Consider the following 27,200-nt stretch of genomic DNA (forward strand, 5'->3'; position numbering starts at 1 on the left):
TTTTTGAAAGCTTCTACAAAAAAAATTTTGAATGGATTTCTGCAGCAAGACATCAAAATGACTCAAAACTTTCAGCCTGTTAATAGCAAGGCAAAAGTAATTTTTTAAGCATGGAAACATCGTGAATCTTTGAGTATTTATGTCATCATGGATGAGTTAATGGTATGTAAATCTCACTTTTATCATATTAGTCTGAGGAAACAGATTTTTAGACAGCCATTTTTTTCTGTTTTGATTGGTTTGATGCTAAGCAGCTAAAGCTGGGATCCCGATAGCTGAGACCAGACTCTCTCACTATTAACTGCACGTGATAAAATTGATAACTTTTTCCAATCAATGACCAATTGATAACCAATTAATTGATTTGATATCAATTGATTCCGATAGGCATGGCAAAATGAAGATATCTTTTTCAACAAGATAAAAAACTACATATCTCTGCAGTGCTGCAAATAGGGAAACTTCAGTTGGCCGGTAATTTTTTGAGTGTAACGAGGGAGTCTGGCGGAACCATCTTTGTAGTCTGTTATTACAGATTGACTTATTGGATTATTAGATTGGCTAAACACTTATTTTAATTTAAAAACTGTTCCTCCTTTAATTAGAAGCGCTATTAAGTATTTATCTAAGCCTCTAATCTTCAAATTTTAACCGGACAAAATGAAAGATTGAGGCCGGTAGAAACTACGAAATGACCGGTAATTACCGGTCACCGGCCGTTATTTGCAGCACTGCTCTGAACTGAGTTTAGTCCAGACAGTGTTAGAAACAAAATTGCGATTGAGTCAAGCCAGTATAATCAAACACAATTGAAGAATTGCAATTTGATTATCGAATGCAATTGAATCTCAATCAAACAGCCCCAATTCCTGAGTATTATTATATTTTGTTCAATATTGCATTCAAATAAAACAGCAATGGCATGGTTTCTATCGCTAAGCGATTATGTTCAGTTGGTTTGATTCATTTTCTACGTTTTATCCATCTTTGATGATGTTAGATTAGTTCAATATTACGATTGATTGTATTTGATAATTTAAATTGCAATACACCTTTCCTTTATTTTGCAAAACAGTTGTGCGCACATATTTTATTACCATACGTTGGTCTAATGTCAAAATCCCTCTTCTAATTTTGACTTTCTTCTTCAGTGCTTCAAATAACGGCCGGTGACCGGTAATTACCGGTTATTTCGTAGTTTCTACCGGTCATTCTGAAGCTCAATTTTTTATTTTGTCCGGTTAAAATTTGAAGATTAGAGGCTTAGATTAATACTTAACAGAGGAACAGTTTTTAAATTAAGATAGGTGTTTAGCCAATCTAATAATCGAATAATTCATTCTGTAATAACAGACTACAAAGATGGTTCCGCCAGACCCCCTGCTCGTTACACTCAAAAAATTACAGGCCAACTGAAATTGCCCTATTTGCAGCACTGCTTCTTTAGAGATATGAATAATAGGAAGGTCACTGATGGACTCCTCAGCTGATTACTAAGCAAAGAAAATTAGTTTCAATCAACTATTATTCCCATCTCTAAAGAAGGGTGACAAAATCAAGAGGGATGTCGACATTAGACCAACTTACAGTTCTCTTCATTGTTTGGCCTCTGGGTGTTAAACATACCCATTTTTGACTGTGTTTCCTTAGGGAAAGTTGGCAAAAACGTGTTTGCTTACCTCCAAAACAATTTTATACACAATTGGTGGAGGGCGCATTTTCCTGGGCAATTTCTAAGAAGTTCAAAAGGTGTATCAAATTCGGCAGGTACAAAATGCATAAAACATAATGCATATTGCATAATGCATAATAGTATTGTGTAATTTACAGAACGATTTTATATTATCTGAAACTCTCCTTTGCAGAGGCTAAAACCGCGAAAACCTCTCTAGAAGAGTTCCTTGTAAACATTCCAATCAGAGGGATTTCCCCAGACATAATATTTACTTTTCGAATCCGAACAGATCCGAACGAAAGAGAAAATATTCGAATCATAACAACAAAGGGTTTTCCGTCAGCATAAATAATAGGCCATAATAAGAAGATGCAACAGATCAGATAAAAAAACAACATAAACATTCGAATGTAAAAAGATTCGAAGTCTATTTTCTTTTATCTAGCTTCCGGATGAAGCTCTTTAATTTATGTATATTGGCTGGATATTGGCTTATCTAACAAAAAAGCATTCACATGGTTCAGTAAGAGAGAAAACCTGTTGAAATTTATTAGCAATTGTTCGAAAAGATCTCTGAGAAAACCCAGAAAGATCTTGCTATAAAATTTACGTTTTCGGGTTAGAAAAGTAACATACGGAGTAGATATTTTCGTGTTTTTTCTACATTATACTACGTTCTGTAAAATACAACTATGAAAATCAAAATGGCGACAAGCATTTTCAGTGGATCATGGATTTTCTTCATCTTTCAAAATTCAAATTTACAGCTTTCTACCCTTTATTTTCTGGTAGAAATTGGTATATTTGTTTTGTTGAAAGTATAATCTTTAAAATTCTCCTTATTATAGGCTCTAAAATTGACATTTTTCAAATATTATGCATTATGCATTATGCATTATGCAATATGCATTATGTTTTATGCATTTTGGACCTGCCGGTATCAAATTGACCCATTCCTTTCAGTTAGCCACACTTACGCCCCCTGAAACGTATGCATTAAAGATTAATTTTGCAATAAGTGCTTTATCATTTACTTGGCGTGCAAGCAAAAGAATGCACCACAAAACTTCTAAAGTGTTTTATGAAAAAATAAACTGGTGCTTTTTAATGAAATAAACATTTAACAAAACTTTGAGAAATTACCTAAGTTTTGAGTCATAGATGAAAAGATTTGACCTGAGTCAACCTCAAAAACTAATTTGAACCAAAATTCTCAAGAAAAAGATTAACAGATGAGGAAACAACCACCTAAATCTGCGCACAACAAGATAGGCTATTTTCCAGGAAATTTTGCTGGACCTCGTTTACTGAGCTATTTACATGTGCAGAATTACTTTTACTTCAATGTATAAGTGTAATCAAGGCCTAAGAAATCAAAGCAATATCTCTGGAATTTAAATACGGCGATCTGTAACTAGATTAGTCTGATTCAAAATGTTCTGTTTTAGCCAAATTTTGAAAAATTGGCGAAGATTAAATACTCTCTTTTTATTTTATCCTTTAAAGAGCATAATAGAACACATTCTCTCAAAATTTCAAGTTCCTAGCACTTCCCGATCCGGAATTATCTTCATTCCTATTTAGAGGGATTCAGCCTGGGATAAAGAAGGAATAGAGGGATCTCTCAAAAACGAAAGTGCGTCCCGGAACTTATGACCTGGTGGATATATCGAAAGATTTCTTTCTTCTACGGAAAATCAGATGGTAGTGAGCACATAAGTACTGTACTGTACGTTTCTAAGAGAGGAAATATATAAAAACGACTGCTTTGAAATTTTCAAATAGAAATTTATTTGAACATGACAGCATTTGGATAATAATAGACCTTTTGCTAGTAAGGATGAATAAGTGAAAACTTGAGCATCAAAACAATGATAACAAAATTAATGCATACTTATAAAATAGACCTTTTCCTAGGCTTGATGCAGGGGGGGCTCGGTACTAAAATCCAAGACATATATGAGTACTAAAAGGTTTTTTGACGATTTTTGACATACCCCCACCTAATTTTTGAAAAAGGAATTTTAGTACACATGTACTAAAGTTTTTTTTGACATTTTAGCATAGTGACCACCTAAATTAGGCTTACTTTGGAACTCGTTTCAGAGAATGGGTCTTTGGACTTTCAATAAAATGCCAACTCTGGTTATTTAAGCTGTTAATGAACCTGATCTATCTCTCTCTATTCTAGATATATAAAGACTCAAAAACAGTCAAGACACTTTTGCTCTGCTCTACTTTAGTTATTGCAAAGATTGATTGGTTATTTTTTACCTCTAATTTACAGCTTGCTATTTCTTTTCTGTTCAGTTATCCATGGTTCTTTACAAAGACAAAGCATTCAACTTCGAAAACATTTTTTATTCCATAGTATATAAAAGCAGAACATTAAATACACCCCTGTTTCACAGCCCCGGTGGAACTGTTTTCCTCAGTGGGGATAAAAATTCTATTGTTCCAAGGTTAAAAAACCCAGTTGGGATGGTTCTGGAGTGCAATTTTTAAACATGGAATTTCGAGTGGGGATGAAATCAAAGTCAATTTCCCAGTGGGGCTGAAATTCAAGGGTATTTTCCCACCGAGGACGAAATTTTTGCTTAATTTGTGACACAGAGGTGTTAAAATCTTATTTGAAAAGTTTTTATTTTTTTCATTTTGCCTAAAATGCTCGGTCAATAGTTAAATTTCCTAAAATTTGATGATTTTTTTTTAAAACTTTTCTTAAATTTCTTGAAGACCCCACCTAATTTAGGATTTTAGTACACATGGTACTGAAATGCTTTAAGGCTTTTTTTGTAATACCACCACGTCACTAAAAGTCATGATGTCTGAAATTTTAGTGCTGACCCCCCCCTGCTTGATGTCCATGTTGGATAATTGAAAACTCCAGCATAAATTGTGATAACTAAAGTTTCCCTCACATCTGTTAAAACATGGAGGTATCATGATTTATGCTGGAGCTTTTTGAAAATTATCTGACACATGACATTGTGCCTAGGAAAAGGTCCATAGTTATGCATTATGTGCTATTGTTTTAATGCTGAAGCTTTTAACGATTCAACATGACATCCTAATTAGCAAAAGGTCTTTTTCAAACGTTTGCTAAAAGTCAATTCAAGTCAATGTAATCAAGTCTAATTTATAAATCTTGAGTATAGATTGATCATTAATTGGTTTTTTCATCAATTCACGATTGTGGCTATTGATTGTATTGCATCTTAGAGTCAATATATAATATCCAAAATTTATGATCAATTGATAGGCAATCCCTTAAAGTCTTGATTTTTTATTGTCTATTACTGTTATTGGTTATTGGCCATCAATTAGCAAAAGTTATTGATTTATCAAGTGGGAGAGTCTGGCTGAGAGCAACAGAGTGATAGACCTTTGCTAGTAACTATAAAAAACTCCAGCATCAGCATCAAAACAATGATAAGATAAAATTAATGCAAACTTGTAATAAATATATGCATTAATAATGTTTCATTGTTTTGAGGCTGGAGTTTTTAAACTATTCAACATGACATCATAACTAGCAATTTCAAGGTCTATCCCCCTCTACTTGTGGTGTGTTAAGGCAGACGATTTTGGTAGCCTATAATGCTCAAAGTGTCAAGCTGCTGCTTTTTGGACCTACCCCGGTGGGGGGTGGGGTGGAGGTCCTATAAATTAACCTGTGTTAGTCCGTCCGTCCGTCCGTCCGTCCGTCTGTTACCAACTTTTCTCAGGATTGGATCAAAGGAATCTTTTGATTTTTGGTACAAAGGTGCAAAATGGTAGTGGCCAAAATGTGACGGAACCCGATTTTCGAAAAAAAAAATTTTTTGGGCAAATTTGGGCCAAAAAACGGCTAAAAAGCGGGTTTTTTGGACTTTGTGAAAAATTGGATCATTAATTCTTTCTGATTTTTTGCATGAAAATAGGCTAACATCATTGGTAAAAGATGGCTCAAGCAGATTTTTGCAAAAAAATTTGTTGGCTCAAAAAACGCATTTTTATCTATAAGAATCACTATTAATAAGCATACATCAATGTTCTTAGTCAAATTACTCAATTTTTTTATGAGATATATGTTTTTTTGCTCATGAGGGCTTACTATTGAAGAATATATGTGTGTTTAGACAAGAAATTTTGGTTGCTTGGCGTGTTTTTATAGAAAAACTGGCCAAATTCAATATTTTTTTATAAGCACATTATCGATTACTTAGGTATTAGCTTTTCTCGAGATTGGCTCTTTCATTCTTTATGATTTTTTGCACAAAGATGCCTAACTATAAACCCTCGAATGTGACGGAGCCCGATTTTCGAAAGAAAATGTTTTTGGGCAAATTTGGGCCAAAAAACGGCTAAAAAAACGGGTTGTTTGGACTTTGTGAAAAATTGGATGAAAATAGGTAAAAGATGGCTCAAGCAGATTTTTGCAAAAAATTTTGTTGGCTCAAAAAACGCATGTTTATCTATAAGAATCACTATTAACAATGTTCTTAGTCAAATTACTCAATTCTTTGATGAGATAGATGTTTTTTTTGCTCACGAAGTTTTGAATATGAAAGAATATTATAAACGACTAATTTTAATAGATCGTCACTATTTGTGTTCTGAATGATTGTTTAACGGTCATGCTCACGTAGATATCAATTATATGTGTTAAATTCATAACCAGGTAGGTCCATAAAAGTATCACTTGTTTAACCAAATTCTATACAATAATCTGGCTGTACTGACCACCTGGATATTGCATTTGGTAGCAATTTCGGCCAGATCAACTTGTTAGGTGCCTGTCATTGGACATTTTAAAACCATACAAAGGTATTGGCAAACTTATCTCGCTAACTACGCTCTGAAAATTTGGACTTTCAAATCTCCAGGAAATTAAAGGGGTAAGCAAGTGAATTCTGCACTGTCTAAAAAGCTTCTCAATCACACGCTTTAAAGTCCAAGGAACCAAGTACACAATTAAACAGTTACAAGTTATGCCTGCATATACAAGTGCTTGCTTATCCTACCCGGTTTGAGATTCCTTTGACAGATGAGTAGGGTTCAGGTTTTTGCAGAATTAGGTACATGCACAGTCAAACAGAAGTTAACATTTTTTTACTACATCATTTCCTACGTTAATTTTCAAGTATAAGACAGTTCAAGGTTTTAAAAACCCAATAAATTGTAAGTAAAAGTGATCCTGAAAGTGAATTTTTGTCCCGATTCCGAAATGTAAATGTTTTTCTCTACACATTGTCCTTACCTAATGGGTGGCAGGGTGGTTGCTAGGGCACGTGGCATCCCTTGATTACAATTCCACTAAGACAAGCTTACGAAAAACAAATAAAATAACCTTTAGAATAGAATAACTAGTAAGTGTTTAAAAAGTACAAAATTAAATAGCTCAACCTCACAACTCTCTTAAATCATTTAATCTATATTTTTTTTAGGATCTAGAGTGGGTCCCGCATGAAAAGAAAGATTTGAAACCATCCAAACCAAACCTTCTACAACTACGAGTGATTAGTTTGGAATATGTTGCAAGAAATGTTCATTATTTCTTTGAACAAGTCCAAGCTCTCCCATCTTCCCAATTGATTGACCTCTTCAAAAAGGTAATTTTGTTTTTCTTTGGATTAATCTTAAAGTTTAACCTTTCTTCACCTATTTTTCAGCCTTATTTAAAGGAAACGTTACACTTTTCGATTCTCAGTTTAGTGAATGCATACCATAGGATTGGTTATTGGGCTAACATTTGCAGTACAGTACTGAACTTAACTGACGCTGTTATTGTTTTTTCTTTGTAGATGTGTCAATTGAAACTTGTCGATAATTTGCAAAGATTGATGTCCAATCTATCTCTGTTGGAGAGGCTTATTAAACATCCTTGTAATTGGTAAAGCTATTTTTGAATTTCATTTATCATGGGAACACTTAGGCTTAAATCAGATGCTTGAGTACGTGTCTTAAGTGTCACTCTTACAATCGATAAAATCATGCTGCTCGGAAAAACCTTTTGTGACATGATCAATAAATTTCCATATAGGGTCTGCAACAGTCTTTTTCAAACATCTTCAACTTTAAAAGCTATTAATAGATAGATCTTTACTCCAAAGTGACGATTTAGGAAAAGCTGTCAATATCCAATAATTTGAAATTAAGATAAACATGTATCAGCTTCAAAATTTGATCATTGGAGATTTTGAATAAGGAAAAGTGTTAGTATAATAATTTTTGGACCTACCCCGGTGGGGTGGAGGTCCTATAAATTAACCTGTGTTCGTTAGTTAGTTAGTTAGTACGTTAGTTACCAACTTTTCTCGAGATTGGCTCATTCAATTTTTCTGATTTTTTGCACAAAGGTGCATTATTATAAACCCTCGAATGTGACGGAGCCCGATTTTCGAAAAAAAAATTTTTCCGGCCGGTAGAACCGGAAATGTCCCGAAAAAAGCGGTTTTTTGAGATTTTCTCGAGATTTTATCATTAGTTTTTTGCGATTTTTTGCACATAGATGCACATTAGTACTGCCGAAAAGGTGTCGAAAACCGTTTGCCGAAAAAAAATTTTTTCCGGTCTGTAGAACCGGAAATGTGCCGGAAATCGTCGTTTTTTCACATTTCCGTCACATTTTTTTCAACTTATTTAATTGTTTCTTTACAGAAAAATGTTCTTTATGATGATGCCCAAAACTTAGCATCGTTTGATTTCCAAAAAAATCATCCTTTGAATCCGGAACTCCTTAAAAATCGCCGGAACAGCCGAAAACCGGCGTAAAACGGTTTTCCTTCATTTTTTCAACTTATACTCGACAGATTTTCATGATTTTTTGCACAATGATGTAAAATGGCAATGCCCAAAATGTGACAGAGCCCAATTTTCGAAAAAAAAAATTTTCCGGCCGGTAGAACCGGAAATGTCCCGAAAAAAGCGGTTTTTTGAGATTTTCTCGAGATTTTCTCATTAGTTTTTTGCGATTTTTTGCACATAGATGCACATTAGTACTGCCGAAAAGGTGTCGAAAACCGTTTGCCGAAAAAAATTTTTTTCCGGTCTGTAGAACCGGAAATGTGCCGGAAATCGTCGTTTTTTCACATTTCCGTCACATTTTTTTCAACTTATTTAATTGTTTCTTTACAGAAAAATGTTCTTTATGATGATGCTCAAAACTTAGCATCGTTTGATTTCCAAAAAAATCATCCTTTGAATCCGGAACTCCTTAAAAATCGCCGGAACAGCCGAAAACCGGCGTAAAACGGTTTTCCTTCATTTTTTCAACTTATACTCGACAGATTTTCATGATTTTTTGCACAATGATGTAAAATGGCAATGCCCAAAATGTGACAGAGCCCAATTTTCGAAAAAAAAAATTTTCCGGCCGGTAGAACCGGAAATGTCCCGAAAAAAGCGGTTTTTTGAGATTTTCTCGAGATTTTCTCATTAGTTTTTTGCGATTTTTGCACATAGATGCACATTAGTACTGCCGAAAAGGTGTCGAAAAACCGTTTGCCGAAAAAAATTTTTTTCCGGTCTGTAGAACCGGAAATGTGCCGGAAATCGTCGTTTTTTCACATTTCCGTCACATTTTTTCAACTTATTTAATTGTTTCTTTACAGAAAAATGTTCTTTATGATGATGCTCAAAACTTAGCATCGTTTGATTTCCAAAAAAATCATCCTTTGAATCCGGAACTCCTTAAAAATCGCCGGAACAGCCGAAAACCGGCGTAAAACGGTTTTCCTTCATTTTTTCAACTTATACTCGACAGATTTTCATGATATTTTGCACAATGATGTAAAATGGCAATGCCCAAAATTATACATTACTTCCATTAAATTCTAATTATTCGTTTTATAAATAGGTAGGTCCATTAAAGTATTACTTGTTTAAATTTAAAGTAATCTATTTTCTCCAATACAGGATTACAATGCATCAGGCGTTGAATTTAGTTTTAACCAAGGAGAAAGATTTTGATTACTTTCTGGCAGAGCAGAAGAAAGCAGCTTGTGAAATGCTGAAAAAACAATTCACCAAAGAAAACATATGTAACCTGAACGAATTGATGCAGTTTGTTCATGAAAGTATCATTCTAGGTAAGTCTTCCAGGGAGTGTATCAGAATTCTATCAGCCTCGTTTTTAACCACACCTATAACTTTAATACGCCTCCCTCAAGACGAAAATTCAAGACCTATATAATATGGTATGTATAAGAAATAGCAGGAAATACAGGGTGTCCCGAAAAAAAGTATCGAGTCGTACCACTTCTATGGAAAGTGTGTGTTTCACTAAATCTGCAATGTTTATCAAAGTTCCTCTCTGTGTCATATTAATTGTCATCAGACATCTTTTATGAACGACTTTTACAAAAAGCAATTCTCAATAACTTTAACGCTATGAAACTTGCAAAGAAAGTTCAAGAACCGTCTTCTCAGAATCATGTTCGAACTCGATACTTTTTTTCGGGACACCCTGCAGTATCTTTCTCTGATATGCATGGGTGCGATTCTGCTTGAGGTTATACAGGGTGTCCCTAATAAAAGTATCGAGTTTGAACGTGCGATTGAGTAAAAAAGTTTGTGTGTGTTATCGCTAAAATATAAGAACGTTCTCCATCATATAGGCTCATTACAAAAGGTAGTTACAACTTATAAATTAATCAATAGCCCTTTTACAATTCAAATTCCCTCGTGCGTTTTACTTTTTTATTGTTCCATACATTCCATTTTTATTATTTTCATAGTTTTACATACGATTCTTTACAAACATGTTTTAATTGTTGCGTTTTTCTCATGATCGTAATTTCGTTGCATTTGCAAACAGGCAGAGTATGTTTTTATTGTTACGTAATGACAAAGAAAAAAGAGGGAGAGCTTAAAATACAATTTTGTGAATACACACTTAAAACTTTCTACTCAATCGCATGTTCAAACTCGATACTTTTATTAGGGACACCCTGTAGATACATGAGATCATCTATTTGCAAAACAAATGTGATAATCACGTGCATGCTGTAATTGAATTAACTAATACTCGTTACAAATTAAATTAACACTAATTAGTAATTACAAAGACAAGGGAAATCATTTAGTATCTACTAAATCTTTTGTTACGGTAATGACTTTTTACTAACAAAAAGAACATTATCGTCATGGTTTGTCGTTCATTAAATGGATTTAGAGGGTCTGTCACCACAATATCAGGGTTTTCCATCCTCAGGAAATTGGAAATAATCAAATTTAAATCTAATTTCAACGAATTTGGCTTAAGTTGAAACAAATTAGCATTTTGCATTTAACCAATGAGCTTGATTTAACTTGTAATAATCTGAGAGTTTTTTAAGCCAAAATAGAATAATGAAAATGTCAAAAATTAAAATCGAGTGCAATTAGCATCAATCAGAAATAATATGTTAACTCTGTTAATTATTTTGGTGTTACGGAATTGCACGATTCAAAAAATATTCAAAAAAACCTTTTAAGCCCACAAATGTAGACAATTTTTAATATCAGAGATATTTTTTTAAGAATTTTTAATATCAGAGATATTTTTTTAAGGCAACAAGCTTCTTGTTAAATAATTAATGAGTTCACTGTCACGACCATAGTATGCGTAATATGCGCTATTATTTTTTAGAGCATTTTTTACGCTCGATACTATCTTTTTTCTCTTGTAGAGTAGTTCTTGTTGTGTTTTCTTCCTGAAGAGATGTCGGGCTTTATATACGGAAGGAAATGTAATTTGACACCGTTATTAAAGACAATAAAAGGGCGTGATTTTTACTCAGTAGTCTTTTCCAGTCTTTGGCTCTTGTCATTAAGACAACATAGAGATGACTGACGTCACTCAAGCTAAATTGGAACTAGTAAATTTTTTAAAAAACAATAAAAAGGGCGAAAACGAGAATGAAGACGCGGCCGAGGAGAACTTTGTCCCGTTATTTGACAAATATTTAAATCAAAGTTACACAACAAAGCAAAACTCGGCGAAAAGCCATTTAGCAGAATACGATTCTCCCGACGGCGTTGTAAGTTCTGATAAAAACTTTAACAGGTTATGGGCCCAGACACAACGTCCACAACAAACTGATAACTGATATTTTGTTTATTCTGGTCCAGTGCATTATCTCTGTTGATTATTGTTGAATTATTGTGATAATTCGTGATGGCTGCTGAAAAGGACTTTGATTGTAAGTTCGATAAGCTAACTGCTGAAAACTACCACAATTGGAAATTTAACATGAAAATGTTCCTAATTGGAAAGGATTTATGGGACATTGTCAATGGCACAGAAAATTGGTGACAATGCCACTGCAGAGGAAAAAAATTTAAGAAAAGAGAGAACATGGCACTTGCTAGTGTATGTTTATCTGTTTCTACAAGTCTACAAATTTATATTCGTGCATCAGAGACTGGCAAGGATGCCTGGGATAGTCTCGCAAAGCATTTTCAACAAAAGACTTTATTGCGTAAGATACAGCTAAGACGAAAGTTGTATTCCATGAAGCTCGAGAGAGGTGCTGAAATCATCCAACATATAAACGACGTCAAAACTATATCTGAACATTTGGAAGCAATTGGTGATCCAATCGCTGAACATGACTTGGTAATCATACTGATCAGTAGTTTGAGTGATGATTACAATTTCCTGATAACCGCATTAGAGACAATCGCCGAGGACAATCTTACCTGGGAATATGTTAGGGATCGTTTGATTCATGAAGCAGAGAAATTCAAAAGCCCAATGTCGAAAGGGAAACGTGACGATGCATTTCTTTCGAAAACTCCGAAATTCCAAGGTCGAGATCGTAAAAGCAAAGATAAAAAGTCGAAGGAGTTAACCTGTCACTACTGCCATGAGAAGAATCACTTTGCTCGAGATTGCGCAAAGAAGAAAGCCGACGAGAAAGCCAAGAAAGAGAAGGCTAACCTTGTAACCGATCAACAACCGGAGATTGCCTTGAAGTCGAACCAAGAATCGAACGGCGACGAATGGTGGATCGATTCCGGAGCATCACAGCATATGACTTACGAACGAAAGAGTATTGATAATTACAAGAAATTTGATCAACCGTTGAACATTCAATTAGCGGATGATAGTCAACTACAATCGTTTGGAAAAGGTCAAGTACGCGTGACTGTTTTGAACGGTAAAGAGAAAGTCGACATTCTTCTGAATGATGTCTTATACGTACCAAAGTTGAAAAATAAACTGTTCTCACTTCCATCCGTAACCGAGAAAGGAGCTGCAGTCGAATTCAAAGGACAATCATGTAATTTGAAAATCAACGAGAAATATTACACGATTGGTCAGAAACATGGAAAACTGTACAAACTGAATACTGTCGACGAGGCTTGTTATGTTACTCAAGCTCGACATGACATTGATCTATGGCATGAACGTTTCGGTCATCGAAAGCCTGAAGTTCTTGAATGAGAAAGAACTTGTCAATGGTTTGCTCATCAGTCCTGAAAAATCGGTCGATCCCAAATGTGAAGGGTGTGCTCTCGGAAAGCAGCACCGAGATTCGTTCCCGAAGAGTTCAGATGCTGAGACAAAGGAACCACTTCAGTTAATCCACAGTGACGTATGTGGACCTATGAGTACCGAATCTTTCGGAGGATCAAAGTATTTCGTCACGTTTATTGATGATTATTCAAGATACACAGTACTGTATACAATGAAAGCTAAAAGTGAAACTTTGTCGAAATTCAAGGAGTATGTTAGTTTGATGGAGAATGCCACTGGTCAGAAAGTGCAGAAACTGCGAACAGTCAAACGTCTTCGTACCGATAATGGTGGAGTACACGTCCACAGAGTTCAATCGATACTGCAAAGACAAAGGGATTCAACGTGAGTTTACAATCCCTTATTCTCCACAACAAAATGGTGTTTCAGAGAGAATGAATCGTACCATCCTCGACCTCGCAAGATCAATGCTTCATCAAAGCAACCTTGGATTAGAATTCTGGGCTGAAGCCGTCGCAACCGCTGTCTACATTCGAAATCGCAGTCCGAGATGGAAGCTGAAAGATCAAACGCCTATCGAATGCTGGTTCGAGAAGAAGCCTGTTGTTAGTCATCTACGTGTATTTGGATGTAAAGCTATGGTTCACGTTCCGTCTGAGAAGCAGAAGAGTAAGCTTGACAAACGTTCCATACCGTGTATCTTCGTTGGTTATCCAAATGACAGCAAAGGATATAAATTGTTCAACCCTGAAACTGGAAAGATGATCCGTAGTAATGATGTCCTGTTCTTCGAAAAGGAGTTTCCACTCGTTACCGGAAATTCTAAGGAAGAGGACATAGTTGATGAACAATGCCAGTTTTATTTCGATAATGACATTGTTCCTGAAGTCGCTCCTGTAGTCGTGCAAGAGGCTGCACCGGAAGCTGTACCAGAAGTCGTTCCTGATCAAGCTGTTCAAGGAGAACCTGTCGAGGTTTCTCAACGCGCTCAACGTGATCGTAAGGCGCCTGATCGTTTAGGTGTCATCACTGGCAATTGGTGGGAATTGGCGAATGTTGCTGTTGATTCCAATGAGCCCCAGACCTACACACAAGCGACAACCTGTGAGAAAGCTGAATACTGGCGGAAAGCTATTGATGATGAAATGAATTCGCTAGTTGCAAACCATACATGGGACTTAGTTGATTTACCTGAAGGCAAAAATGTTGTCGGTAGTCGATGGGTTTTCAAAGAAAAACGAGGTGCAGATGTCGAGATTACGAAATACTAAGCTCGTGTCGTCGCCCAGGGTTATTCTCAAGAGAAAGGGAATGACTATGACGAAACCTTCGCCCCAGTTGCAAAGTACAATTCGTTAAGAACTGTTTTAGCTGTTTCCAACGAATTAGATCTCGATATACATCAGATGGATGTCAAAACCGCATTTTTGAATGGTGAATTAGATGCTGAAATTTTTATGAAGCAACCAGAGAAGGCTTCATGAAAGATCCGTCCAAAGTCTGTAAACTGAACAAAAGTATTTATGGACTGAAACAATCGGCTCGTCTATGGAATGTCACTATTGACAGTTATTTGAGATCAAATGGGTACAAAGTTGCTGATGCTGACCCATGTGTTTATTCGAAATGTATCAAGGAGAACGACACAACCTCTTTGATCATTATTGTTTACGTTTACGGTTTTACCCTCGCATCAAACGATATCAATTTGCTCAAACGGGAGAAGAAGAATCTAGCCGAGAAGTTTGACAGGGTCGATCAGGGAGAAATCAATTACATCCTTGGTATGAGAGTTCGTAGATATCGACAAGCTGGGATCATTCGAATTGATCAATCTGCTTATCTTCGCAATGTTCTGCAACGATTCGGCATGGCCGAATGCCGACCAATCTCAACACCAATGGAGACATGAAAGTCTTTCGAAAAACTTGCTCCTGATGAGAAGCCTGTCAACCTGAAAAATTATCAAGCTGCTATCGGTTCCTTGATCTATGCGTCGATCGGAACTCGTCCAGATCTGTCTTATTCAGTGGGAGTATTGAGTCGATACATGTCCCATCCTAGTGAAGAACACTGGAAAGGTGTTAAACGCGTATTTCGTTACATCCAAGGAACTTTGGATCATTGTTTAGTTTATGTTTCGTCAAAATCGAGAAATGTTGAATTATCAGCCTACGCCGATGCTGATTGGGCTGGTGATAAGTCATCCAGAAAGTCGACATCTGGATATGTTTTTCAAGTCGGTACATCTCCTGTAACGTGGAGATCTCAACGTCAATCCGTTGTTGACCTGTCAACAACCGAGGCTGAGTACATTTTCCTCAGTCATTCTACGCAAGAAGCCGTATGGCTACGTCAATTGTTAAGTGATATTGGTTTTAAACAAACAAAACCAACAACGTTATACGAGGATAACCAAGGTGCTATCAGACTTAGCGAGAATCCGAAACTTAATTCCAGAACGAAGCATATTGACAAAAAGTATCATTATGTCAGACAAGCTGTTGATGAGAAAGTTGTTCAAGTGAAGTATTGTCCAACTAACGACATTGTTGCTGACATTTTCACGAAAAGTTTGTCGAAAGTAAAATTTGAACAGTTGCGAACATTACTTGGAGTACAAAAGTAGAAACTTACTGTTAACCCATTTAAGGGATATTTGGACTTGGTGACAATGATGACATGTCACTGTCATATTGTCAAGTGGGAGTGTTAAATATTTAATGAGTTCACTGTCGCGACCATAGTATGCGTAATATGCGCTATTATTTTTTAGAGCATTTTTTACGCTCGATGCTATCTTTTTTCTCTTGTAGAGTAGTTCTTGTTGTGTTTTCTTCCTGAAGGGACGTTTACGTTCTGATAAAAACTGTAACACTTCTTCTGATTGTTGATATTCAGAAAAATGGACCACTACGAAATTACATTTTCGAGCTCCTCTTTTGAGCTCGATTTTCTCGTATTACGGTATTTTTCAACGACTAAGTTTACAAGTCTATCCCTTTTAGAAGAAGGAAGTTTTTTGTGTTTTTTGTTTCAAATTTTCCGCTTTTTTATTGCTTCATAGGTTCATTTCTGACAGAACATGGACGTTACAAGAGTGCATACATTGTTTTCGAGTGTGTGGAAATATCTGATTTGAATGGAAATATTGAACCAGCTATGTTATCCATGGCATTTGATATAGCTCTAAGGTTTGAACTTTTTTCAAAAGCACTTTTATGCAAGGGCGTACAAACAAGGCAGCTAGCACAGGTGTCGCTTTTGGGTGTTAGTGAGATTAAGTACTCACATACCGTATTACTTCGAATAAGCGCCCCGAACGTTTATTAATGTTTTAGACTTTTAGGGGGGATGGGAGCGTTTATTTGATTTGGGCTTTTATTAAAAGTTTTCCTTCAAAGGAGGGGCATTTTTTTAGGGGGCGTTTACTCGAAATAATACGGTACACGGATACTTATCTTTTGGAAACAAAAGACTTGTTTAGTTCTTGTTGAGCAACGCTTCGTTATGGAAATGTGTTTGAGCGAGAAGTTTGAAAGCACTAAATCACTAAATCTTCACACGAGGGAGTTTATCACAATAATAATCTTCCTACTTTCTGATCATTGACGATATAATTCATCGATTAATACCCCTCAGACTGTCTGATGTTTAATGATAAATAGTTTCTGCAATTTAATTTAAAAAAGATTTCTTGAGTTATTCATAATACTGTTCGGATATTTTTATTTTCAAGTTGGAAAAATATCTGCCTTGAAAAGCTAAGCTTTTGCCAGCTAAAACACATCAGTATAAAACATTCTTCTAATAACGTTGTGTAGACGTTGAGAAAACGTTTATCTTGATTCTTTCTAGGACATCACATGTGTTGACAGTGGATTGCAAATATAACGAAGCAAACAAAGCCATCTTGAATACGTCTCTCTTACTCTCTTACATGCACAATTCAGGTTTACATCCGAATTGTGCATTGTTTTATACGACCTGCAGCATGTACATGTTTTCTCTATCACAGTATGATAAGGTAATATCTCGACACAATATGATTTTTGATAACACTTGTATCGTAGTTCATCTCTCTCTAAGCAGTCGTAGCAAGAAGGTAGAACATCCAGCTTCAGTGCGCAAAATTGTTGGTCCGATTCGAAGTCAGGTCATGCCAAAGATTCCCAAAATCGTACTTGATGCCTCTCTGCTTGATGTTCAGTACCTCAAGAGATGGAAAAAGGAGAGTGACGCCCTCACCTACCTTCGGGTAGACAGCTAGACCAAATTAGATTCTCCGTTCAAGGTCGTATTATCGAAGGTTGACTATTTACTTATTTTATTGAGTTTTTTTTTTCTTTTTCCAGGCGTACAATTTGGCAGTACAAGCCGTCCAAGAAATCAGTTGTGATCTGAGTCCAAAAGTAATAATTTCTCACTAACCCAAAATTTAGAAATATTAAGTATTAAATTAAAACATTCTTCTAATGCACTGTGTTGGATTTCTCCACGGGAATAAGGCGGGTTCGTGGAGGTCAAAATTCTTGCAACGTTACAAATCATTTTCAGAAGCTCGTTTTGGGCTCAAACGAAGCGTATAACTAATTAGAATAAGATTCAGTCTAGGCAGATGTTTTTTCATTTTGAAATTTTGTGTAATTCGCAAAAATCCTCAATTTTGCGCTATTTTGATGACGTCATAAAAATTTAAAGTCAAATAACTTTTGATAGAATCATCAAAATAATTTCAAACTTTCACCAGAGATGCATTTCAATGAAAATTTCCAAAAAATCTTCAAAAATTTTCAAAATCTTGATGACGTCAGCATTTTTTAAGGATTTTAGTTTTTTTGCCTAAAAAGTGATGACGTCATCAAATTTCATAAATTTTTTCATTTAATTCTGAAAACATTAATAATATGCATCTTTGGTCAACATTTGAAATTATTTTGATAATTGTATCAAAAGTTATTGGGATTTTAATTTTTATGACGTCATCAAAATAGCGCAAAATTGAGGATTTTTGCGAATTACGCAAAATTTCAAAATGAAAAAACATCTGCCTAGACTGAATCCTATTCTACTTAGTCATACGCTTCGTTTGAGCCCAAAATGAGCTTCTGAAAATGATTTGTAACGTTGCAAGCATTTTGACCCCGCCTTAATCCCCTGGAGTTACAACTATTCAAATTAAACCTCAAAATTAGTATACCTCCTTCTATAAATTTGAACCCGTCTTTTTTGTCTATATCCAATTTTTCTCGATTTCAAGTATGTTCTTTCTTAAATTTTTCAATCAAAACAAAACTCTGAATGAGATTTTTTTCGTCACACATGACAATTTATTCGTTATAGATTATAGTTGACACTCTACGGCAAGCATGCAAAGTCTGCATCATCAAAAGGATATTCTCACAAGCACACATCTACATCAACGAAGCTCTTAAGCTTGCAAAGTATGTACTCAAGCGAAAACTCCTGCTCTAAAATTATGGTTAATATTTGAGAAAATGGGGAATCCCTGTTATATTTTCAATTAAATTAGCATTTGTATGAATATGGGAAAATGATTTGAATTAATAAGTTCTCCCGTTTTCAGTAGTTTTTTGAACGCGGGCTCTTTTCCTACTTTTAATCCACATTTGACATTAAGTTGATAATGGTTTCAATCAACAGAAACTCGCCTACAGTTATCTCTCTATCCCTCAGGTAAGTTATGGCATATCTCAAAAACTGAAAATTACCGTCATTTTTAGATCGCACTAGCCGACAGAAAATGACCAAAATATGACTGAACATGAAGGGTACTATGATGTAGTTTCTAACCTGATGTGTAACCTAACAAAAACTGATCATGACGTCATCCTTCATCTTAATCATTTGTTTGGTCATTTTCTTTCGACTAAAGTAATGCGTTCTTAAAATTATGATAACTTAAGACATAACTTAAGTCTTGTTAACTGAAAAGTTACCAGGAAAATTACCAAGTAGAATAGAAGTGATAATCATGCTCTCCGCTTAATTCATATTTTCGACTGTTCTTTCCTGTCTAGATATTGGTTTGGAGAAGATCATCCAAAATATGCCGATTGTTTGGCTGATTATGGTTTTTATTTGATCAGTGTTGATTCAGTCACCGCTTCTGTTAAATTCTACGTGGTAAGTACACCTGTATGAAAAAATGAGTTCTCAATTTCAAATCTCAATACCATAAGGGAATTAATTTGGCTAGAGGTCAATTGTTTAAGTTGAATCTTAGCTAACACAAAACGTTAAAAAGTCATTCCTCTAACGTCAACTCCTACGTTAACCTATATACCGATGCTGTATCTTTTAATTTTGTTAATTTTGGTGTACGACGGAGTTAATCTTTAACGTCTAAGCCAAAACATTGCATTCGGAATTCCCATGGGCTGCTAGTATCCGCTTACGGAATTGTGCTTCTTATACTACATGCGCTTTTGTAGAGGTCTGCGATTCAGACCAGAATACGTCTGGTATTAAATGGATCTTCCATTATCGCCATTGGTTTTTCTTAGAACTTTAACGATCTTTTTAGTTAAGTTTCTGTTTTCTTTTAGATGGCACTTCAAATACGTCAATCACTGTTCGGTGACCGTAACCTTGTCACTTCAATGACGCACGAAGATTTAGCGTACGCTATATACGTACGTGATTACAGCATTGGGAACTTCGAAAGTGCCAGGTATGTATTAGCGAATACCTCACTAAAAACCGGGATTTTTCATCTCGTTTCTTAGTGAGTTCCACTTTGACGATTTTCGAAAAATAGAAGCCTTTCAAGTGCTTTGACGCAAATTCGATTTTTTCGCTCTGCAGGAGCTTCGAAATTTAAAAGTGACGTCAAAAAATCGAATGTTTAGAGCCCGAAAACCCGGGCTCAAAACATTCGAAAAAATCGCAAAGTGGAATAGATGTTAATTGCGTAAAAAACGCGGGTGACGTCTAGTATAGGCCAGGTATGTATCAGTGTTCTCTATTGTTTTCTTATTGGGATAGTGCTTTCCTATGATGGTAGAAGTCTGTCCAGTTTTAGAATTGACTATTCTGCTATGCTGTTTTCATTTTCGGTTGTTAACCACGAGATTCGAATGTTTTGAAATCGAAACGTTCGAAAATTCCACGTAAAATAGAAAATAACATGTCGGACTAAAGTAGTGTATTTTAAAACTTGACTAAATTTAAAACCCCATGTCTAAAGGTGTTCACAATATTTCAGACTTAACCTTTCTTCATCAAATTTGTAGAGGCCATGCGGAACAAGCACTAAAAACAATGGTTGAACTTTTACCAGAAGATCATCTCATGTTGTCATCCGTCAAAAGAGTTCAAGGTACGTTTAGGGAAATAATTTAACTGTTCTATAATTCCCGCGGTTCTGTATCTCTACCGCGAAAATCATTAGTACAATGACAATGGACAACTTTGTTTCAAAATTTGGATAGAAATCCCAAAAACCGAAAGAAAATATTCCCAATGAGCCCCCTTCCCCCCCAAAAAAAAGATAACTAGCTTTAGATATTATTCCGATTGACTTGAAATATTTTAGTGTGCACTCAATATGAATTGGCATCTTTGGTAAAAATTTCGGCATCATTGATGACGTCAAAATCTTAGCAAAATCTAACCTTGCCAAACACTTTCTGTTAAAATAATTTTTCCCTTTCGCTGCTGCTATCATGAACATAAATATACCTACACATCAAGGGTTGAAACTGCCAGAGATCATTTCAATTTGATATTTTATTGGTTCGGTGCACTGACCTTTATATACCCTGGACCAAGTTTCTCAATCCCGACCAAGCAAAATCTTTGATCGGAGTTTTTTTGAAAAGTGGTACCCTAATGGCGGCACTACTCAATAACGGTGTAAATGCATCGAGAGCGCTAGATCTACCTTCCGTGGAACCTCTAATTAGCGGACACATTCGGGGAAAGGGGTTAGTGTCCGCTAATTAGAAGTGTCCGCCTTTTAGAAACTTTTGATCTCGGAGCTCCAATTGTGAAATTAGGCCATCCCAGGGTGTCGTAAATACAAAATTGGGGTCTAAAGTACTTATCTGCAGACACTAGGCCATCAGAGCTCGAGCGACTGGCAAGAGGTTAAATCGAGGTGGTGGGTACGGACTTGAATTACCAGTGATTTATGATTTCTTTGGCCCATCTAAATTCGTTGAATGGGTCAAGGGAAAACTGGAAATTTGTAGAAATAATTTGAATAATAAGACTAATAAGTGCTTGAAATAAAAATATCTAAATTTTTTTTTTTCGATTTTGGACGTCTGTGACCCGTTTGGTATTCAGTCCGCTAATTGGAGAGCTAAAATAGGGGTTTTGGCCATTTCGTGCGAAAAAGTTTGTCCGCTAATTGAGTGTCCGCCTCTTAGAAGCTTTTTTATGAGGATTTGACTAGGAAACGGCCGGGGAAAATTAAATTGTCCGCTAATCAGAGGTATCCGCCTTTTAGAGTGTCCGTTAATTAGAGGTTTTACTGTATGATGTAGCGCCGTTAGACGTTAATTTTTAACACTGCAATGACTTCTTTACGGGGTACCAATTCAAAAAGAAATTGGATCAAAGATGGCGGATATAGCTTAGTCCAGGGATATATAAAGGTATGTGGTTTGGTCGAGTCTTGGTGTACAATTTATTTTATATTTCCAATTTTCATTTATAGCTCTGATACTGGAAGAGATTGCTCTAGATAGCGACAACAAAGTTATGGAAGCTAGGCTTCTAGGCTGTGCAGAAAAATTACATCTTGATGCACTGAAGTTAGCTAAGTATGTCACAGTCGACGTTCTTTTGACGTCATTTCAGTGACTTCATTCTAACAATGATGTTTGTAATTTTTTTCCAAATCCAAACAGATGAGACTATCTAGTAAACCTTTAAATCTTTGAAGAAAATATGAAATACAATACAATTGTATAAAACCTTAAAAATTCATTATAGGGCTAATTATACGGCATCGGCTTATAATCTTTACTAACTTTTGTGCAATGACTAGTGTAACAAGGGCTTAATAGGTGTACTTGACTTAAAAGTCCAATATGATATCAAACAAACTGCTTTTTTAATTCTCTAGACAAACTTTTGGTGAAGGAAACGTTCAGACTGCAAAACATTATGGAAATCTCGGTCGCCTGTATCAATCCATGAAAAGATTTAAGGTAGGTTTTTTAGTTCAATTTAATTCAATAGGGATTTTGAAGAATGACCATCAGATTGAGGGTCAAAATACCTACTTTTGTGCTCTGGTATCTAAGGAAGATGTCACCTTGTTACCCAACGGGCTATCTCTTGTCATTTAGATATCCTAGGGGGTAACTTTAAAAGGGGTTAGATCTTTGCGGGTTTTCGGCCTCATCTACGGAATCAAGTCACAAAAAAGAAAAAACCACAAAATAGTTTTATATCAAATTCAAAAATACTTAAAATTAACGTATTGCGAAATCTAAAAATTCACAAAATCAACCTCCTTAAAAGTATCCCCTTGATTAAGCATTTTTCAGAGGGTCCAATTTTAAAGACTAAAATTTCCTCTTCACGATTGAGACTTCCCTTTCACAAATTCCTCATCAAGAGAATTTCTTACGTTATTTTCTTACAGGAAGCAGAAGTCAATCATGTCAATGCTATCGAAATCAAAGAAAAACTACTAGGGAAGGAGGTTAGTCATAGTTTAGACGACCAACTTTCTACCATGTCTATTCTGATTGTTAAAGAAGGCAAATACTTGGCAGAAAGTTGGCCTTAATCTTGAAGGAAGTCATTGCATTGCCGTCAAAAGTAATACATTGATCTGAGACAGCTAACTTTCTCTACCTACTTTAAATCGAAATTTGAATAAGTAGGCCAAAAAGTGGACCTTCTAAACTAGAGCTTAGAATAGACTTTTCTTGAAAACTCTTGAAAGTTGGTATTGGTAAATCTTAACTGCAGTTTGAAAGCAATGTAGATATTTCTTAACTTTCTTTTCCATATTAAAGCACTACGAAGTCGCACTCTCCATTGGACACTTGGCATCGCTTTATAATTATGACATGAAACGTTACGATTTAGCTGAACCACTTTATTTGAGATCCATTGATATTGGTAAGTCCCACACGCGCATGCGTCTATGCATGATTATACTTTTCACGATCACCTTCTTTTGAAGAGGTCCAACTTTGTATGACATGCTTGCTTGTTGAAGCTTTTCTTTTAGAATTTCGAAATTTATCAGCTTTACACCATATATATCTTATATAAAGATAGAGCTACTGTGTATTTCCCAAGCAACGGCAGGTGAAGCAAAATAACGCGCCATCTTTGCTGAAAGTAGGTCACAGTAGGTAATTTTTTCAACCAAGCAAAAAAACCTGAACAGCGCGAAACGTAGCAACGAGGCGAAAGATAGATCTTGATCAATCAAATTACCGGCACCGAACTATGGTCTACTAATCAAAGATGGCGGATTATTTTGATTCAAATAGGGACGGAGTAGCTCTGTCTAGTGTTTTATATAAGATATGTGCTTTACACTCTTAGAATATCGCTTCTTTTTGTTATGGATTTTAGTTCGCCCCCTTTTGCCTCCCATCATACTTTAAACTATTGGTATTAGAACGTTGTCTTAACGTTTTTCTGCCAGTTTGGTTTAAAACCTAAGCAATCCTGAATTTTTATTCACTTTTAGGACGAAAGTTGTTTGGCGTTTGGTACAGTGGATTGGAATATGATTATCGTGGTTTGGCGCATCTTTATGAAAAGACTAGTATGAACAATTTCTCTTAAAAGATAATTCTATTAACTGCATAGGTGGAAAGCTGTAATTTTTCTATAATCGCGGTGAAAAACTGACATTGTTCATAGATTGCAACTTTTTATCGTGAATCTACCCAAGAAGTAACAGTGAATTTTGAATGAAATGAAACAGTGAAATGAATAATTTCTATTTGGCCTTAGACTACCCTCCATTTGCCTATGATAAAGGTTATACTAAAGTCTGTCTCAAAAGTCTATGAACACTTAACTTATTTTTAAAGAAAGATAATCTTTTACATTATTCTTCCTTGAAAATATCTTTCCAACGGAGTATAATTTTATAATAAAGCACCTATGTTGGTGCTGAGAAAATATAAAAAAGTGAAGTACCAACATATTTTTGAGACTTCATGTAGGTTAATTTTTCATTTTCTTGTGTATGTTACAGACCAACATCAGCAGTCATCAACTTACCACATGGCTTTACATGATTGGATGGAAGAAAGACGCAACAAAGTATTCAAACAACCCACAAAGTTAGACATTGAAATGGACAGAGATACCAACATCAAAACAGTCTTATCTAACATCAAGAAAAATGCTTCTTATGGGTCTGGCTCCTCTGGAAGCAATACCTAGTGCAAGTTGTACTTTTTGAGTCTTTATCTCTGATTCAACTTTTGGAGGAAAATAGGTTATGGACGTTGAAAGAATGTGCTTATTGGACCTGTATGCCTGGTTTCACCATAAATGATAGCTCGGTTATATAAATGTCCCATGGCTGTCTAGCTCCTCTGGATACAAGAGCTAATCTTTAACAATGTTTGAAGACTGAGCGTTATTATGTGCTTGGCTCTTCTGTAAGCCTTGAAGCAAAGCTAATCTATATCAATCTTGAAATATTGTGCTTATTGGCTTCGGTTCTGGATAATTTCCATATGTTGAGTTGCCTGGTTTGTGAATTCTATTTCTAAAATACAATTCTCTTTGAATACATCTGGAATTTGTTAGCTTGGACCGGTTTGATGATGGCTTGATATAATCGCACTTGCGGTCAGATACCCATTTCGTGATCTTCACCAATCGATAGAGTTTATCACGGAACAACTCCATTAAAAATGGTAACTTCACCGTGAATGAACTTTTGAATCGATCATATATTTTTTATAGTATCAAATAGTAAAACCGCTTCTTCTTCGAAATTGGCCTTATTTACGCTTGGTAATTTGTTTAGCACAGAGAGTAATCCTGTACGCTCTTTATTTTCATAAGAATAATTTTATGTTGGCAGTGAGGCTAAAAGATGCCAAAGGGAGAACATTTTAAGAACGACCCTGATCTGCAAATTATTAGAATAATTTTTAAGGGCAAAATTAAGAATATGAGTGCATAGAATTCCTCAATCTTGCAGAATAAAAGGAGAATGAGAACAATTTTAGGCTAAAATTGCTAAAAACTAAGAATAGGAACAAATGGTCAAAAGGATTTTAAAATGGTCGAAAAGAAGAGGTTTTACGGCGTTTATTTGTTGGCTTGTTTACATATTTCTTGTTGTTTATTTGTTTATTTGTAAAAAAATTGTGTCTTGTAATATTCTGTATTTTATACATTTGCGTTTGTTTATTAGAATATTTTGGTAAGGTTCGCGTTAAAAAGTATTTATTTAGATATATAGGGTTTTTACAGAGACTTTATAGTAGATCTATGGTATGTCTCTTTTTTCCCAAGGATTTAGAAAATTTCTTTTTTTTATACTGTAATAATATTTTTCATTTTCTAAACACATAAATTTTATCAATTTGATATGTTTGATTCTGAACCTCACAGTAGTATAAACGTGTCTAAAGGCTTGGGGACACGAGAAGTTTTTTTTCGCGTTAGTGCAATGCAACATGCTCCATCCCACCAACACAAGAAAAAAGTGTGTGTCTACATGGTTTTACCCAAAAGACACGCTAAATTTGTCCCTGGGACAATGGAGCAAAATTGATTCGAATCATTGTCCCAGAGACAAAAGTGAGATTTCACTTTTATTGGTAGAAGGAAAAATGGAGTGGAGACATGAGAAAGCGTTTCAGGTTGGTGGGATGGAGCATGTTGCATTGCACCAACGCGACAAAAAACTTCTCGTGTCCCCAAGCCTTAAATCATAAAAATGTTTTGTTGGTAGAATGATGAAAGTCTAGAAAAGAAAAAAAACTTTTACTACTTCTTGCTGATGCACGTGAAACGTTCAAGTGAAAGTAATAACTGTTGAAAGTATTTTGTTTCGTTGACGTAGGTTTCGAAGCAACTTGAAATGTTGTAAAAATGAACTTAAAACACCAAACGGTGAAAAATACATTGCTTTCACGTTGATATATACACTTCAAGGATTTCCAAGGATTGTTTTACCCCCGGTGGGGGTACTTAGGCAAAAATGCATGATAGGTATGTGCGGACGGTAAGGGTCGGTTTTTTCACCTTTCAAAGTCTCTCTAAGGGTCGGAAAAATCAGAAAGTTTTAAATTAGTCTCTCTAAGCCACGGAAATTTTTTTTCAGAATTTTTAGGAAATTTTTTGATTTCCAGAGAAAAAATTGTAATAAAGTCTTTCTAGGGGTACGACTTTTTACAAAAATCAAAAAAAAAATTGTAATAAAGTCTCTCTAAGGGTATGACTTTTTTCAAAAATCGAAAAAAAAAAATCAGAAAGTCTCTCTGAGGGTTACCTTTTCAGCAAAAATCAGTCTCTCTAAGGGTTGGTTTTCGGAGGTCCCGTCCGCACATACCCCTCATTTGCCAACCCTAGTACCCCCCCCCCCTGGAGTTTTTCCACAACACAAAATAATGTTTTTTTTGGCTTGAACTTTGCTTGAAAAATGATCCGGTGATTGTGTAAAATTAGATACAGTAATAAGAGACAAAGGAGAAGATCGTGCAATTCTTTGTCCTATATTTCCAAACAACTTTCAAGTAACAGTGTGAATACACCCTGTATTGCCCCTCCCCCTGTAGAGTTCTCTAGAGACAATGAATATTTGTAACTTTTATGAATTTGATTCAATTATCACGAGAATACAGTGAATATTACCTATGATGAAAATAACTTTTTCTTCGATTCTGCCCTACATCTCAGTATCTCAGATAAGGTGAGATGCTATTAAATCTTGCTGAAATGGTTTGGTAAAAACATCATCAGATATTTCACGTATATTCTTACTAAAACTCTCTCAAAGATGGTTAGATTAATGGACCAATCTATTGCTGTGCTGAAACAGATAAAGGTCAATATTGTTAACTACTCTCAATATATCTGAGATACTTGTCTATCTGAAAAGTT

The 27,200-nt window shown here is 35.4% G+C and overlaps 1 protein-coding gene across 1 annotated transcript; it reads left to right on the forward strand.

Moving 5' to 3' along the window:
* Nucleotides 1-24: 24 nt before the first annotated feature.
* On the forward strand, nucleotides 25-25,698 carry LOC136802459 (amyloid protein-binding protein 2-like). Its single transcript, XM_067059190.1, has 17 exons — nucleotides 25-162; nucleotides 7,105-7,269; nucleotides 7,462-7,550; nucleotides 9,575-9,747; nucleotides 16,189-16,315; nucleotides 16,980-17,148; nucleotides 17,477-17,533; nucleotides 18,465-18,565; nucleotides 19,163-19,268; nucleotides 19,691-19,815; nucleotides 20,378-20,463; nucleotides 21,808-21,913; nucleotides 22,219-22,303; nucleotides 22,744-22,803; nucleotides 23,123-23,228; nucleotides 23,812-23,889; nucleotides 24,328-25,698. Exons 1-17 carry the CDS (start codon nucleotides 148-150, stop codon nucleotides 24,516-24,518), a joined length of 1,839 nt encoding a protein of 612 aa, XP_066915291.1. The 5' UTR covers nucleotides 25-147; the 3' UTR covers nucleotides 24,519-25,698.
* Nucleotides 25,699-27,200: the final 1,502 nt, after the last annotated feature.

The sequence above is a fragment of the Clytia hemisphaerica genome, unplaced genomic scaffold (assembly GCF_902728285.1).
Source record: "Clytia hemisphaerica strain Z4C2 unplaced genomic scaffold, Clytia hemisphaerica genome assembly, whole genome shotgun sequence".
NCBI lineage: Eukaryota > Metazoa > Cnidaria > Hydrozoa > Leptothecata > Clytiidae > Clytia > Clytia hemisphaerica.

Bases quoted from the DNA above. Each gene is read 5' to 3' on its own strand.
- LOC136802459 (XM_067059190.1), top strand. The intron at 22,304-22,743 runs GTAGGTTTTTTA...ATTTTCTTACAG, and splicing joins AATCCATGAAAAGATTTAAG to GAAGCAGAAGTCAATCATGT. The intron at 23,890-24,327 runs GTATGAACAATT...TGTATGTTACAG, and splicing joins GCATCTTTATGAAAAGACTA to ACCAACATCAGCAGTCATCA.